Genomic DNA, 16,907 nt, shown 5'->3' with positions numbered 1-16,907 from the left:
AACAGAAACAGGTGTTAGGGAAAACAATCATTCAACATTTATGTAATTACACGAAGTGGGAAAGTGTCTTGGATTACACTGCTCTGTCTCCAGCCCCCACCAGCTGGAGAAGCCTCCCCAGGTGGGTCTCCCTGAGCAGTGCTGGTGTTTGAGGGACAGCTGAAGGGTTCAGGACCCTCCTCTCCCTTGGGGTTTGGGGAAGGAAATTAGGAGTGACCATCACTTTGACCCACCTGGTGTGGGGCTGCCTCTCAGAGGCACCACAGAGTTCCTGTGCAAGAAAAGGCTGACAAAGCCAGTGCCACACACACATGGCTGAGGCCAGTGTCACCTCTGGGCTGCTCAGAGCCTGGATGTGTTCCTGGTGTCCTGGCTGAGCTGCTGTGACCCTCCTTGGAGCTGATGGCTTTTGAGCCCTTTCCTTGTCAGAAAACACCAGACCTCAAGAAGGGGAAGTGACAGGGCCCACTGTATCTGTCCTGCTCTCTGTGCCACTGACCAGGGAGGCAAACAGATCCTTCTGGAACGTGGCACACATCCACACACAGCTGGGACTTTGCAGTCTTTCTGGAGAGAGGTGTTCTCCAGACATGTCACCTCTTGTCACCTGAGCTCCAGTGCAAGGATTTATCCTGCCTGCTGTGGTCCCACCATGGTGATGAGCATTTAAAGTGAAGGGCATTTTCCAGCATCCTCTTCCAGCATCACCCTGCCCCTCCTGTGCTCCACAGGGGCCACTGCTGCCCCAAAGCCACATTCATGGGGCTGGCAGGGCACAGCCACGTGCTGTGGTGCTTCTGGCTGCCCCAAAGGCCACGTTCCATCACACTGATCCCTGAGGAGATGCAACATTCCTCCACCAGCACCAGCCTCCCCGTTATCCTCACATCACTGCTGGCTGTGGTGCAGCAAGCCTGCTCCGTGGGCTGGCTGGCCAGCTGGGGAGAGCCCTCAGGAGGGAGAAGGTGACCCTCAGGAGAAAGGAGAAGAGCCACACAAGAGTCCTTGGACTTGGCCCTGTGGGCAACCTCCCAGCCTCAGCGCTGGTAGAGGGTGATGATCCCTGCACGGTGCAGGCTCCTCCACAGTGCTGCCTCCAGCATCATGTCATGGTTGGCATAAAACACCAGAGGTTTCTTCTCCACCTCGTAGTAGTGGTCTGAGAACTGCTCGTAGTTGGCTGTGATGAACCCATAGGCACTGACCTGTGGGGAAGGAGGTGGGGCAGACAGAGGAAGGGTCAAGGCTTCACCTTGGGTGGTCCCTCACCACCAGCACTCCCTTCAGGGACAGGGGATATGTAGGACAGCCACCACAGCAGCCAAGGGGGGGAGTCCCTTCTCCCCAGGGGAACAGTGGCCCTGTGGCCCCTTACCTGGTCGCAGGTGTGGAGCGCGGTGAGGAGCATGAGGGCGCCGGTGCTGGGCATGTACAGGGAGCTGTACTGCGTGTTGAGGAGCTCTGAGCGCAGGAACCTGACACGGGGGGACACGGTGGCTGTGGGGATGGCACAGCCCTGCAGCCCCCAGCCCCACACCCAGCCAGCCCTCTCCAGTGACACCAGTGCCCAGTGAAACAAGGGCTCAGGTGGGCTCTCTGATGGCTGCTCCCATTTGCTCAGAGGCTGGTAAAAGGCACCTCTCTGCTGTTTGGAGCCACCCCAACCTGGGCACCTGCTTTCATGAAAGGCAGGAAAAGACCATCCCGTTGGGACCTACCTTTGCTCCTGCTAGACTGGGACAAGATGTAATTTGTTTTGGGGAATGGGACCAAGGTGAGCACGGGGAGGCGTAGGAGGGGATGTGAGCTGTGCTGCAATGAACAGGAATGGCAGGGAAGAGATGCCTCTGCCTTGTGTGCAAACTGCAGGGCAGGGGTGGTTCCAGTGTCTAGGAGAGACTGGGACTGCACTTTGATGCTGGGCAACTACTGGTCTGTACTGGAATGAGCAGAGGGGGAAGCAGATGGTCTGACCCCAGAGCAGAGCCAGACAGCAGCCACAGTGCTCATCACCCTCACCTTGCTGTCAGGTACTGCAGAAAATCAGGATGCAGCAGCTTGAACTTCTCTGCAGATGCCTCCAGTCCAAAATACTTCTGTGGGCTGCAGCAAAGCAAGGAGAAGGGCAGAACTTTGTCATGGGAGTCCTGGAGCTCCTTGGGGTTTATCCCAGGAGGGACAGATGTGGGGTGAGGACAGGCCAGTCATGCCTGCATCACTGGAGGTGCTCAGGGATCTTGGGAAGCTACTCACTCATCCCCCTTGTCCGAGCCCTCGGGCACTGGGCTGCCCTGGATGGCTGATTTCAGCATGAGGTAGTCCCGGATATCCGAGGGGATGAAGATGTACTTCAGGTCCTGCAGCAGGGACACGCACAGGGCACTTGGAGGGGGGGTTAGAGACACGGCCCATGCTTGCAGGTGAGGACTGAGGGCTCCCGAGACTGGGAGAAAGTGTTCCAGATTTCAAGGCAAGATGTATTCTATCACCATCTGTATGGCAGTTGGCTTTTGTCAAGTGGGCAGTTTGCCTTATCTCTCTCTGAGTGACCACACCCACTCCTCCCTCGGCAGAGGGCATCTGCTGATAACAGCTACTGAATGTCCCTGCATGGCTGATAAGAACTACAGCATCCCACTGGGAGATGTGAGCCCAGAGGGAGGAGCCAAGCATTCCTGCCTGGATATAATCTGAGATTCTGGAACACCAGCACAGCTTCTGCACTGCATTTCCCAGAGGAACAGCAGCTGCCTCTTGCACTGGATCTTCAGAGGAAGAGACTGCACCTTTCTACAGGACCCCTGCTCCAGCAGAGCCACCCCTGACACTGCAGGAGGGCTGAGCCACAATTCCAATGGGACTGCTGCCAGCACCCTGACCCACAGGGTGTCAGGCTGGGTTCTGACTCTGGCAGTGTTGTTTTGGTTTACTGCATTGATTATTTTATGCTTTTATTTTCTTCCCTATTAAAGAACTGTTACTTCCTGCTACCATAATTTTTGTTGCCTGAGAGCCCCTTAATTTAAAATTTATAGCAATTCAGAGCGGGGGCGGTTTACATTTTCCATTTCAGGGGAGGCTCCCGCCTTCCTTAGCAGACACCTTTCTTTCCAAACCAAGACAGAAGGTCTCAGAAGCAAGCCTAGCCTGAAGGGACAACTTGATTCAAGTCCCCAACAAGCCCTCAGGGTCTCACCTTTCCCTGGGGGACCTGGGTGAAGCCATACTCCTCGTAGGAGATGAGGGCGTTCTTCATGGTGTTCACCGTGAAGCCGTAGAAGGAGACCTTGGTGCCGACGTCCTCCTCGAAGCCCTTGATCACGGCACCATTGAGCCTGCCAGAAAAGCAGAGTACACTTGGCCAGGGCTGGCATCTCCCAGCACCCATTGTTATGAGTAGAAAAGTTGCCCATTTTTTCTAAAGGTTGCAGAGTTCACAGGTTGGGCCGGTTGCTGCCAGGGTGGAGTTCAAACTGTTTGTTGTTGTAATCACCTGTCATTTTTGTTAACTACCTGTCCTTGATGGTTAAGAATTCCCCCTTTTGTCGAGTGGTACCCTGCTGCTTCCTGGAGGATGGCACCCAGAGTTAGCATGCAAATGACCTCAGAACCAGCATGCAACAGGAGAAGTCCCCCACAAAACCTAGCCAAAAACCCCTAAAAACAACATGAAATAGACAAATCAAAGTGATGCCTCGATGTGAGGAACAGAATCTAGTATCTGCTAAAACCCTTTTACCCCTCATCCTAACCTCAAAGGATGTCAGCTAGACAGAGGACCTCAAATGTTAAACCAGAAAATTAAGAGAATCTCCTGATGCTCTCATGAGGATGAAACCCCCAGCTCTGCCCACAACCCAGTGGACAAAGCTGCACTCTTTCTTCTCCTCTGAGTCACTCCTGGCAGCAGTGGTGGTGGGAGTGTGGATCTGCCAGTTCTCCCCACTGACTCCTGAGCTGATCACCTTTAATAAAGGCATTAAAAAGGACGTGGGTTTCCTTCCCCCGTGTTTATTTCACCCATGGCCCCACCCTGGCTGGGATTCACCCTCACCTGAAGACCAGGTCGTGGCTGTCGATGGCCTTGCCCTGCCGCGAGCCGTTGAGGATGCCCCCGTTGCCCACCACGGCGCAGCGGACGCAGCCCCCGGGGAAGGCGGCCCTGTCGAAGAGCTGCCGGTTGGCCGAGGCGTTGAGGAGCTGCAGGGTGCTGCCCACCACTGCAATGGAGCAGGATGGGACCAGTCAGCAGGGAAAAGGTGTGTGCCAACCCCTGGAAGCACGTGCAAGAGCTGGCACAGCACAGCCAGGAGCAGCAATAAGGAAACTCACACTGCCCCTGTGCAGGAGAGAGGTCTGCAGGTGGGGTATGGGGGCACCAGATAGACCCTCCTCTCCCAGCTTGGTGTCATCTCCCCATGCTCCTAACCCTGCTACAAACAGTGGCCACCCATCCAAGGCTGTGCAAAGCACAGGGATGCATCCAGATATCTCCTGCCCCAGCCCTACAGATGCTGCTGCCTGTGCTGGCCACATCCCCTCCTGACAATGTCTCTGCAAATGCCACTGGTTCTCTCCTGCTCACTGTTCCCAGCACTTCCCAGCCCAGGGATTGAAGCTGGCAGCTGCCAGGGAAAACAGAGAGTGGGTTTGGTGTGGGAAGGGAAACAATCTCCATGCACAACAATGGAGCTGGTTGTCTGAGCTCCTCTGGCCCCAGTTAATAATCATGGACAACACTGGAGCTTTTATTCAGGGAAAATGTCACAAGATGCAGCAAGAGCCGCACCCTGTGCCCCGGGAGGTGGGGTGGGAAGAGATCAACGTTCCGGGCTCCTCTGCAGGGCTCCTTGCCTGTCCCACATCTCCAGTCCCTTCTTCTGGGCTCCCCAGTCCCCTCAAGCTGCCCCACACCCCAGCTGGGTCTGTACCTGCGAGGGACAAGCCCTGCCAGCCATAGGGGACATGTCGTGTCTTCAGCCTGTTCCAGGTCTCCAGGGTGAAGTGCTGGTCCCACATCAGCACGGGGGTGTTGAAGTGGAAGATCTCCCGAAACTTGGGGTCTGCCTTTGCTCTGGCCATTACAGAGTGGAGGCAGGGGCTGGGCTGGGAGGGAGGAAGGAGGATCCCTGCTCAATCTCCAGCCTGGGTCTGCCTTCCCTGTGACACCTCCACCCCTCAGCAAGGTGAGAACAAACCCAGGGACAGCAATGCTCCTTGTTCATCACATGTTCTGCTGGGTCACCCAGGCAGGGCATTGCCTCCTGCCTTGGTTTTGTGCTGCAAAACTGCCTTTGGCAGCCAGCTCAGTGGGGCTGGCAGAACCAGGGCTTACAGAGTCACCTGAGGGTGTGAAAGATTCAGCACCTTCAGGTGTGGGCAACCCGTGAAAGGGCTCTGCTCTGTGAGAACAGAACAGTAACAGCTCCCCTCAGGGCCTGGGTCCATCCCTATGAGTCTCCAGCCTGCACTGCTGGCCCAGGAGTCACGGGGCTGGAGGGGGGTGGTGATGCTGGCTCCAGCCTCCACACTGGGCAGTGGCAGCAGGGAGGCCTGGGGACAATCACTTGTGTGGATGGACAAGGCTGCTCCTCTGTGAACCCCTTCCAGGGGATGCTGCTCCTCCTCAGCCTCCCCAAACAGCCCTTCAAGCAACAAAACCCAGCACGGAGGGGCACCATGGACATTACTGTGCTGATGATTACCTGCTTTCTGCTGGGCTCTGGCTCCTCCAGCTCTGCAGAGGGCTTGAAGGAATTCCCACTGGGATGGGGGAAACATATGGCAGAGTTAAAAATCCATTGCTTGGACACTGGGGAAGCCCACAGCGGGCAGGGCCTCCCAGTTCCTGCCAGGATGGCTGAGCATCTTCCCCCCTTACCTCTCCAAGCTGCCTCCAAGAGCCCACCTGTGGCTGCCAGCTCCCTGTGGTGTCCCTGAGGGAGCCAGGACCAGCTGCCCTGGCTGCAGCAAGCTGGGAGAAGACAAGTGAAAGCTCAGCTGAGGAGGTGACACTGAGCACCCTGACATCCCCCCCCTGTGAGAGCCACAGGGCAGCACCAGGACCCCTCCATTTATCTCCTCTTCACCACTGCCTGTGCCCACCCACACCCATCTGCAGGTGGAGAGATGAGGATCTGCAAAATACAGCGTTTGTGCAGCCACCATCTCCTGGTGGGTCCCACCTGCAGGGACCAAAACCAACACCCAGCCCAGCCTGCAGCCTTGGGGGAACCCTGCTGAGACCTCCCTGGCTCTTGCCACCATCCCACCACTCCTGAGTCCGAAGAGGAGCGGGCTGGAATAACCTGGACAGGCCAGCAGGACACGTTTAGTTGTTCTACCCCAGTAACCGGGGTCTGGAGGTTCTCAGGGAGCATGGGACACCCTCTGCCATAGGAGTGGCTGGGGCATGCCCTGATCCTTCATTAGCAGCAGGGGCTGCCCACCCCAAGCACCTTGGGGTGCCCTGAGCCCCACGGGGCCAGGCTGAGCCGCCCCAGCCCCTGGGGGGGCACTGGGGGTGGGCAGGGGAGCAGGGGGTGGGAGCCCACGGGAGGGGAACAGGCTCCCATTGATCCCCACACAGAAAGGCCCTTCAGAGCCCCCAGCAGCAGGTGCTGCAGCCAGAAGGGGGCTATTGTGGAGGAGACAAGGGCTCCTTGTTACAGGATCTCTGCTGCAGCCTGGGGACAGGTAAAGGCAGGTGGGGAGTGGAGCTCACCCCCCTCAGCCCTGCTGGCATGACGTGTCCTGGCACAGGGGCACAGCAGGCATTGAGTTTCTGTCCCTGCCACGGCCCCTGTCAACACCAGCAGCACCCACAGCCCTGCCCAGCAGCAGATCCAAACCCATCTGCCACCCAAACCCTGCTCTGTGCTACTCTGGGGGCATGGCATGACATGGGGGGACAGCCCAGCACCCTGCCTGGGGTCTGGAACCGGGGGCTGGAGCATCTCCCCAGGCGTGGATGGAAGGGCAGCACCAAGCAGGTTTCATTCCCAGCACCTTCCTTGCACCATCCCAGTGCTGCCAGGGCATGCTGAGGGTGCTGAGCCCCAACAGTGGAGCAGGGCAGCTTTTAAATCAAGCCTGTGTCTCTTGCCTTGGTGTCTCATGGGAAGTCAGGATCCCAGCAGGAGCAGGGCCCTGCAAAGCCCCCACCTCTCCAAACAGCCCAGGGGTCAGCACAGCAGGGCCCCACCAGCTCACTCTGAGGCTCCTCCTGAGACCACCTGAGCAGGCAGAGAGAGGAGGGAGGGAAAATCCTCAAGAGGGTCCACCAAGATGGGACTGAGCCATCCCAGAGAGATGCAGAGCTGCAGCTTTCTGCAGGGCCTTTCTGCTCTTATCCTGCATCATCCAGCTCATCCCAGCCCGAGCAAACGTGTCTATTCCCTTGGCTTGCAGGGGGCAGTGCAGGGTCTGCTCACAGCAAGGACAAGGCCATCAGAGGCTGTACCAGACCTGGTGGTGACACTGGGAGCTGCTCTTTCAGCCCTGGTCCTGACAGCACATCCCCCAGGGCAAAGCTGTCCACACAAGGGTCCCACAGCTCTGCACCCTGAGTGGGCTCAGCCCCAAGAACTGCCCTGGAGTGCAGAGGACTGCCCTGGGGTGCAGGGAACTGCCCTGGAGTGCAGGGAACTGCTCTGGGGTTCAGGGAACTGCCCTGGGGTGCAGGGAACTGCCCTGAGGTGCAGGGAACTGCCCTGGGGTGCAGGGAACTGCTCTGAGGTGCAGGGAACTGCCCTGGGGTGCAGGGAGCTGCCCTGGGGTGCAGGGAACTGCCCTGGGGTGCAGAGAACTGCTCTGGGGTGCAGGGAGCTGCCCTGGGGTGCAGGGAACTGCCCTGGGGTGCAGGGAGCTGCCCTGGGGTGCAGGGAGCTGCCCTGGGGTGCAGGGAACTGCCCTGGGGGTGCAGGGAGCTGCCCTGGGGTGCAGGGAGCTGCCCAGCCCCACTTGCTGCCTTTTATCTCCCAGTGCAGGCGATCCCCAGCCCATGTGCTCAACAGCAGAGTTCACCAACACCTCCACCACCCAACAGATGGACCAGGGACTGGGGAAACCTCCCTGCTCCAACCCTGAGCTGGCTCCTCTGAAGCACTGAAGTCCCTGGGTGCAAAGCCCCTGGGCTGGCCACCCACCCATTTTCTGGCCACAGAGGTGCAGCCCCCACCAAACCCCGAGGCTGTAACCCTCACCCACCATGTCCAGGCTTGAGCTGCACCCAAGCATCCTCTCCCAGCCCTTCCCACCAGGCTTACAAGCCCCAGCTGCACATCTGTGCCCACCCAGCCCCTCCCCAGCTCTCCTGCTCCTGTTTCTTCCCTTTCCCTTCCCTGGCTCACCCAGTGCCTGCAGCACAAGGCAGAGCCCTGGGCAGTGGCAGTGCGAGGGTGCTGCACTAATTTCTGAGCTGCCAGGGGGCTCAGCCTGGCTGTGCCCAGGATGGAGGGAGGTGGGCACAGGCAGCCTGGCAGCTTGGCTCCTGCTGACCTTCCATGGGAGCTGGGCCCCAGCCCCACCCATGGCCGGACACAGTGGGTGGCACCTGCTCATCGTTTCTTCCTGGCTTTGTGCTGAACTGATAAATGAGTGCCAGCACCTCCCTGCACTTGCTTGCCAGCTGTGGGTGCTGGGGCCAGCTCTCCAGCATTGCTGCTGCCCAAACCCTGCTGGGAGAAGGGCGTGGGGCAGCCGGCCCCCCATCACTCAGCATCTCGGCGCTGTGACGGCGAGCCCGGCGCTTTGACGTCACCTGCAGGATGTGGTGAAGCACCTCGTGCTGCTTGGTTGACTCAGAAGATGACAATCCTGCCCAGGACCGACAGATGCACAATGGGGCTGTGGGAAGGAGTTGCTGTGGCTGCTCGGGCACCGGTGGTGGCAGCAGAGCCAGCCAGGGCTGGGTGCTCCCTCACCACGGTGACATTCACAAATATGACGTTTCTGGTCCAGGGCCATCCCTCATTTCCGGAAGATAACGCTGTGTGTGAATGCTGTGAGCACACACTCCAGCCTTACCTTCAGCAAATACTCCCAGGGCCCCACAGAAACATTTGAGGGAGCCAAAACAGCAACAAGAACCCGCTCTTGCTCCATCTCCCCATGAAGGGCTGAGCTCCAGAAGCATCTCTGCCTGGTGCAGAGCAGGAGTGGCACAGCCAGGCTGGGCAGAGCTCCGTGCTCATCCCATCTGCCCTGAGAATAAAGCCAAAAGTGCAGCCAGCAGCTCCCCAGTGGGTTTGGGAGAGATGGATGGACAGGGAGTGGGACAGGGCTGTGCCCAGCTGAACCCCAGGGGATTTGGTTCTCTCCATCCCAGCTCTGCATTTGCCCACGTCCATGGGGCCACCAGTTTTGTGTGGAACTGCAGGGGGATTTGGCATTGCTGTGGAGGTCCTGGGGTGACCTGGTGCTGGCAGCAGCCACCATCCATTAGAGATCAGCTTCCTCCTGATCCCCTTCATCCCCCTGTATCTCTGCATGGAGACACTGCTCACAGAAACCTGCTGAAACCAAACCACCTGCACCCCCAGGTGAGGACTCTGACCCTCCTGTCCCCACTGGCAGAGGAATGAGTGCTCTGTGATGGCACCTCAGCCTTGTGAAGTGGCCAGCCCAGTTCCAGCTCTGGACTCAGCTGGCAGGGCAGCACCAGTTCCTCCAGGGACACAGCTCTGTTGGGATGAGCAGCACTCATGCAGTGCCACGTTTCCCAAAGACAGGGAATTGAAGCAAACAGGCAGCACTCTGGTTTGGGTTTAGCTTTAGGGGTTGAATTAAAGCCAAGAGGAGAGTCCAGGAGGGCTTTGGAGCACAGGTCAGCTCTGTGTTACCTCCCCCCTGGACAAGCTGACCCTTGGTCCCATCAGTCAGGGGCTGGAGCCTGGGCTGGCTTTCCAAGGAAGGTGACCTGGGGCTGTGGCAGGTCCAGGCAGGGTTAGCCTGGCATGTGGTGGGGGGATCCTGCTCCCTGCTTCCATCCCATGGGTTTTCTCCACACCCACAGACCCTGTGTCAGGGCACAGCTGGTTTCCACTCCCAGCTCCAGCATGGACCATGGGAACGTTCTGCTGCCCTCATGGGCCTCAGTTTCCCCTTTGTGGACATCAAGGTCTTTGTGGGGAGCTGCTCACACCCCAGCTGTGACTGCCCTGGGCAGTTTTTGGTAACGCTGGCACCCTGCACACCATGAGGGTGGAAAGAGCCAACAGCCAACCCGGGCTGCTGCAGGTTCTCCAGCCTGGCAGGAGAGGGGACCTCTGCCTTTGGCACGGTGGCATCGGGCAAGGAGAGCTCCCAGCTGGGGAAGAGAGAAGGTCTGGAGCCCAGGGCAGCTCATCCTGCTGCACCCTCAGCAAATCTCACCCTGTGCAGGACCGGCTCCGGTCCCACGGCATCCCCCGTTCCGGCTGGGCTCTGTCACACCGATGGCACCCAAAAGCGCCCAGGAGGAGGTGGGGGACACGCACAGCGCCCTCCTGGCCCAGCACCTGATGCTGGCAGGGGCAGGGCAGCTGGTCCCGCATCCCGAGAGCTGTGCGGGCTCCTTCCCCCGCACCCGCCAGGGCTGCCCTGGGCTCCCCGGCACCCCCAGCGCTGCTCAGAAGGGGCTCCGGGAGGTTTGGAGGATGCAGGGGAGGCAGACAAAGGGGGAATTGCAAATCGCCGGAGTTAGGGAAACGCTGCAGCCCCGAGTTCGCCAGCGGTGCGGGCAGTGCGGGCGATCCGAGACGGGGCAGCCGTGCCCTGCCTCTGCAAGGGGGGCTCGGCGCAGCTCCCTGGGGGCCATGGGAACTTCTTCCTTAGGATTGTTCTGCTCGCCCGGGACAATCAGCGGGCTCCGGTCCCGCCCCAGCGCGGCGGGAACACGCGGCGGCTCCGGGAGCGGCTGGATCCCCACGCTCGGCCGTCCCTGCACTCAGCAGGGGCTGCTCTGCACCGTGATGCGCTGAGCCCTTGGAGGGGCTCAGCCCAGCGCGGGGACCCTTGGACACCCTCCATGGCCTTGGGGTGCCGCTCCGGGCAGCGCTGGGCGCCGCGGGCAGGAGCCGGTGCCCAGGACTCCTCAGAGCTCGCTGCCAGCCCATTTTCCAACCCGGCCGGGGACAGAGCTGCGATCACCAGCCCTAAGGGACCCGCACCGGCACCCCGATTCCCCCTCCCCATCCCACACACGGCATTTTCAGATCCCTGCCTCCCAGCCCTCTCCCATCCCCGTCCCCCTTACCTGGCTATGATCCTCGGGCTGCTGGGCGCCTCCACCGTAGCGTGGTAGTGGCTGTAGAGGAGCAGGGAGGATGTTAAACCCGCCAGGAGCAGAAGGCAGAGCCTTTTCCAGTGCGGGGACCCCATCCTGGGTAATTCAGGCACTGGAGCCGTGCGGGGGAGCGGGAGCTGGCAGCCAGCCCCGGGCACACAAACTTCCCGGCCCCTCTGCTCCTCCGTCCTGCCCCGGGCGCTCGGCTGCGCTTTGGAGCAGGCTGGGATATTCCTCCGGAGCGCGGCGAGGGAGGGTGCAAGCCGGAGGGAGGAGGCACCAGGCTGACTGGTTCAGACTTGCTGAAAAAAAAAGCACTTTTGAGCTGCATTTTCTTCTAGCATTAAACATTTACCCAGACCAGAAGGGAACTTTTTTTCTTTTTTTTTTTTTCTTTTCTTTTTTTTTTTTTTTCCCACCTCTTCATGTCACCCACCCACGTCTCACTAGCTGGGTTCCCCTTTTTGTAACTTTCTTGTCCGACTCAAACACGGGCGTGTTTGGGCTGCACTCACACGGACACCCGGCGGCCCCGCGGTGCCACCCCCGAGCATGTGCTCGGACATTATTATTATTATTATTATTATTATTATTATTATTATTATTACTATTACTATTACTATTACTATTATTATTACTACTACTATTTTATGCTCCTCAGAAACTGCAGGCTCTGAAGTCGGCACCCCGACAGCAGCGTCCTGTCACAGCCACCCGCTAAACCCGCCAGGATGTGGGGGAACCCCACAAATGTGGGGGAGAAGGGGGGGCACTGATGGGGTGCTGGCCACTAAAGAGGAGGGGGACACGGTTGGGGTGGTGCCCCCGGGTCCCCGGCCACGTCCTGGCTGAATGGATCGTCTGCATTTGCAGCAAACAAAACCTTTCAGGGCTTTGTGGGAAGCTCGACAAAGAGTTTGGGTTGGAGAAAAGGAGGAAAAGGGTTTGGGGGAAATTTTGCATGAATTATTTTGGTATTTTTGGAGAGGATGTGCTCCAGTTTCTTTTTCGAAAGAATATCTTGGTGTTATTTTAGTTCAACTCTGAAAGAACCAGCCTGTGAACTGAAGGATATGCATACCAAAATGTTTGTTGCAGTGGGGGAAGGGACTCAGCAGGCAAACAAGCCTTTTCAGTTGAGCTGTAGGAATTTTGGGGGGTTGGATTTTTAGGAAGTCACCAGACTCGGGGAGCAGCACTTGGTGAGCCCTGCTCCATCCAAACCCTTTGCCCATGGCTCCCTGAGCACTCGTCTTGTTCCAGGCTCTCACACACCTCCAGCCCCTCCACAAATACCCTCTTGCATTATTCTGCCCCAAAACCTGGGTCTGACCCCTGTCCCTGTCCCTGAGCCCCACCGTGCCTGCATTTTCCCCAACACTCCTTTATCCCCTCAGATCAAACCACTCCCCACTTCCTTTCCAGCCTGCCCAGACAGGTTCAAAGGGAGATAAAAGCAAAGCACATTTTAACAGGAGTTGGCTTCAATCTCCACTTGCTTCCATTACTGCAGATCCCTCCACTGCCAGCCCTGGTCCTCTGGGAATTTTGGCTGTGTGGGGGTGGCACCACATTGGCATCCACAAAGTGCCCAGGCTGTGGTTGAACACAGGAGCAGCTCAGTGCCTGAGGCTGGCAGTGCTGTCACTGCTGGCCTTGTCCCACTGGGAGAGAGGACCCTGGACCAGGGACACCACAAAGGGATCCTGACCAGACTGAATTTAAAGCAAACTTGCAGGGAACCCCCTGATTTTAAAGCAACCTTGCAGGGACCCCTCCCTGCTGCTGTGCAGGGGAGCTGTGGCAGGAAGGCTGGCTGGGTAGGAATTGTCTCAGGGAAGGAGAGAACAGCTGGAAGGACAGAACACACCATGAGCACTTGGACACACAGAGATGAGATTGAGCTAAAAGCCCAGCTGGAGCTAAAGCTGAGGAAGAACAGGAGGGAACAGGGGGTCACACATACCCCAGTAGCAAAAGGCAGCTCAGGGAAATGGGGTGCATCGATGGAGGGTTTGATGCTTTTTCCCTCTATCACTAAAAACTGCTCCCAGCCCTCAGGGTAAAGGCATTTTGTTGAAAACTCAGAGCCAGCAGAGCATGGTTGAGTCTGGGGTACTGCTCAGGGTCCCCCAGGCTGGAGCTGTCCCCACCCTGTGTGAGCCAGGGTCTGCCTTGCTCTGCCTTGCACGGTGTTGGATGTGCTCCCTGCGATCCAGTGCTTGGCTCACGTGCTCCTGACTCTGGCCCTTCGTTAACCACAGCTAATTACTACCAACTGCTCGAGTCAGTCACAAGGGACACAGCAAGGCTTGGCTCCAGATGGATGACCAATGGTCCAGGGGAAATGACCTGGGGAAAGTCAGGAATTTGCCATTTGGAAACATTTATGGCCCAATCATGCAAATGCTGGTGGAGTGGCAGCTTCAAGGGCTGGAGGAGCTGGTTTCTTCACATCTCACTGTTTCCATGATAGATGGTTTTCTACTGTTGGTTTTATTTTCAGCGGGGTGAAAATGAGATGCACAGTTCTTCATCTGCTCTACTTGTTTTGCGCTACAATGCATTTTGGACTATGCCCCAAAATTAAGTGGTGCTTAATTTAGAAGTTAAATAAGTGTGAAAAACCTTTTAGGATGGTAGTTGCCAAATAAAGATTAGGAAAAGAACATAAAAGAAATTACAATGGAAACCAGCAAGTATCATTTTTAGCCTGGGCTTTTTATTCCAGTGATTACTTCTTGGAAACAGAACCCAATCCCTCCCCGTGGCTAGAGAGCACAAGAGGAGAATAAACATATTTTGCACCAGCTGGCTGCCAGCCACAGGTTGGTGGAGGAAAATCTCGTGGTCTTTGCCATGATGAACTGTGCAGGTGGGAGAATGAGATCTCCAAAAATCTCCTGGAGGATTTATACATCCAAATTCATTCAGCACGGGTCAGAGGCACATTTAAGAAAGTGCCAAAAACCTGCTCACAGAGCAGGTCCCTGAAAGGCAGAGCTGTGTCTCCCCCCGAGAACGAGAACGGGGGCCATATGGCTGCTGTGGAGTGGCAGCATGAAAAATTCATCAGCAGATGTCCCTGGAGGTGACCAACAGATGTCCCTGGAGGTGACACCCGGCCCCTGCCTGCGGGGCAGGGAGGGCACGGGAGCGGCTCGGCCACAGCTCCCCCTGCCCGGGGGGAAATGGGTCAGGCACAGCTCCCTGACACTCCCTGCTCAGCTTTGGGGTGGATTTGTAGGTGTTACTACAACCAAAGGCAGGAGAAGTGACGACACAGAGGGTGCCTGGAGATGGGGGTGGCAGCAGGGTGGCAGCAGGGTGACAGCAGGGCACTGGCTGCAGGACCAGAGATGCTCAGGGCTGAGCTCTGCCCTCCTGCCCACATCCCCAGGCTGCAGGGGCGTGAAAGGGGCTCAGGGGTGCAGCAAAACTGCTCAGAGAAGGGCAACAAAGCTGGTAAAGGAACACAAATGCTGTGAGGAGAAGCTGAGGGAGCTGGAGTTGTTGAGCCTGGAGAAGAGGAGGCTCTATCAGTCTCTACAAGGCCCTGACAGGGGGGTGTAGGTCTGTGACCGTGTTCACAGGGGTCTGAAGATGAGGGAAGAGATGAGGATCTGACTCCACGTTTCAGAAGGCTTGATTTATTATTTAAGATATATATTATATTAAAACTATACTAAAAGAATAGAAGAAAGGATTTCATCACAAGGCTGGCTAAGAATAGAAAAAGAAGGAATGATAACAAAGGCTTGTGGCTCAGCTCTCTGTCCAAGCCAGCTGGCTGTGATTGGCCATTAATTAGAAACAACCACATGAGCCAAATCCCAGATGCACCTGTTGCATTCCACAGCAGCAGATAACCATTGTTTCCATTTTGTTCCTGAGGCCTCTCAGCTTCTCAGGAGAAAAAATCCAAAGGAAAGGATTTTTATAAAAGATGTCTGTGACACCTCTCCAGTGGCATGGGGCAACCTGGGAGGCTCTGAGCTGTGCCAGGAGGGGTGCAGAGCTGGGAAACACCTCTGAGAAATTAGGGTGATGATGCAAACCATTGCCTTCTCCCTTCCTGGGGGACCAAGAAGATATCTTGGACCAAGATGTCATCTCTGGACCAAGCAGAGCAGATAGCAGCTGATCCTGCCCTGCTCTTAGCAGAGCAACCAGTCCCCGGGGTCTGCTCAAAGCCACACATCCCTGGGGTCAGGCCAGGCTCTGTCCCCAAAGCTGGGGAGAGGGGACACCATGTGTGAGTGTGGGTGGGTGAGCCAGCCCCTTGTCCAGCCACCTGTGTGGTCCCATCTGACACTGCAGGGATGGAGGGAGACTTGGGATGTCCCCAGGATCAGGAAGTGTCTTTGCAACCCCAAGGGCTGGCCAGGCCAAGCTGGGAAAGCCCTGCAGCACCCAAGGTGCTGCTGCTCAGCCTGGCAGAGGAGCCCTGCTGCACCCCTGGAGCTGTTTACCTGCAGGGCCCTGCTCCAGCACCTGGCGGTGAGGGCTCCTGGCAGGTCAGCCGGTGCTTTTGCACAACAAAGCCATGGGCTGCTCCTTTATCTTGTTCTCCCTCCCCTATTATCAATAGTTTTTCTGGTCCAACTGGATTTACCTGCTACCACATCCCCAGGAAAGGGAGAAGGTCCACACAGAGGAGAGGAGGGGAAACCTCCCACCCTCTGCCCCCAGGCCTGCCCCAAAACTCTGAGCAACCGAGGAGCATTAACAGCACCTGCACAGAGCTTTTTGTGCTGACCTGGAGCAGGCACACAGCTCTGCCACACTCCCACAGCATCCCAGCAGCCACAGAGGCTGGAGAGTAACACATCCAGAGGGAGCAAGTCCATGCTGGAACGCTGGCTGCTGGTATCCAGCTCTGGCTGCTCTGCTCCCTCCCTGAGACAGGAGTGACAATGTGGATGTGCCACCATGGCACGAGCCTGCCTTGGAGCTGTGTGTGGCTCACACAGGGGCTCCCTCCAGCACCTGCTTGGGTTTGGGGTTGGCTGCCACCTTCAGAGGGTACCTCAAACCCCAGGACATGGTGCCCACCCTATCCCTGCTCCTGGCAAGGCCAAACTCAGAGAGAAGCCAGAGAGCAGGGCTGCACTGACAGGAGCAGGGACCTGATGGGCTCTGCACCACTCACTTGTCCCCAGAATGCATCTCTGTCCCCTCAGCAAGCCCATGTCTGCTTCCTCCTGCTTCATCCTGAGTCAAGGAGCTGTGAACACTCAGCAGGACAGGGTGGTCTCCGCTCCTGCCCTGCAGGTGAGCAGTCACGCTGAAAGAGGGAAGAGGTGGAAATGAAGCAATAAATTTGAAGCCCTGCCAGGAAGGTGACACCATGAGAGCTTCTGGGTGACAACTGGTTTTGGTTTCTACAGTCTGGTGGGGAATATTTAAATGCTGTTAACTCTTGAGGAACCCCAGGAGGAGTCTGGCACAGCTGTAATAATGTTCATGGTACTCACCAGGAGCTTTTGAAAAAAGCAGGGCTGACAAAACAGCAACTTCTGGACATGCTGAGGCACATGGTTTATTTATCCCCAAAATCAAATATCTCTGTTTAAACCCTGCAGAGCTCCTGGCTGGCAGTGGGGAATCCACTGGTCGCTGGTGGGATCATGTTCACAGG

General features: G+C 57.3%; 1 protein-coding gene across 1 annotated transcript; it reads right to left on the bottom strand.

Annotated features, from left to right (window-relative positions):
- Positions 1-14: 14 nt before the first annotated feature.
- On the bottom strand, positions 15-11,789 carry ST6GALNAC2 (ST6 N-acetylgalactosaminide alpha-2,6-sialyltransferase 2). The gene is made up of 10 exons (XM_071452648.1): positions 11,237-11,789; positions 5,882-5,974; positions 5,706-5,763; positions 4,932-5,106; positions 4,055-4,220; positions 3,197-3,335; positions 2,254-2,357; positions 2,020-2,103; positions 1,376-1,475; positions 15-1,205 (listed from the first exon to the last, which is right to left on the bottom strand). Exons 1-10 carry the CDS (start codon positions 11,359-11,361, stop codon positions 1,038-1,040), a joined length of 1,212 nt encoding a protein of 403 aa, XP_071308749.1. The 5' UTR covers positions 11,362-11,789; the 3' UTR covers positions 15-1,037.
- Between the last annotated feature and the right edge of the window lie 5,118 nt (positions 11,790-16,907).

This window comes from Agelaius tricolor, unplaced genomic scaffold (assembly GCF_023055355.1).
Source record: "Agelaius tricolor isolate 1412-34295 unplaced genomic scaffold, bAgeTri1.0.p SCAF_35, whole genome shotgun sequence".
NCBI classification, from domain to species: Eukaryota; Metazoa; Chordata; class Aves; order Passeriformes; family Icteridae; genus Agelaius; species Agelaius tricolor.
The sequence above is the reverse complement of the archived record's forward strand: the minus strand, read 5'-3'. Positions and strand labels throughout refer to the sequence as shown.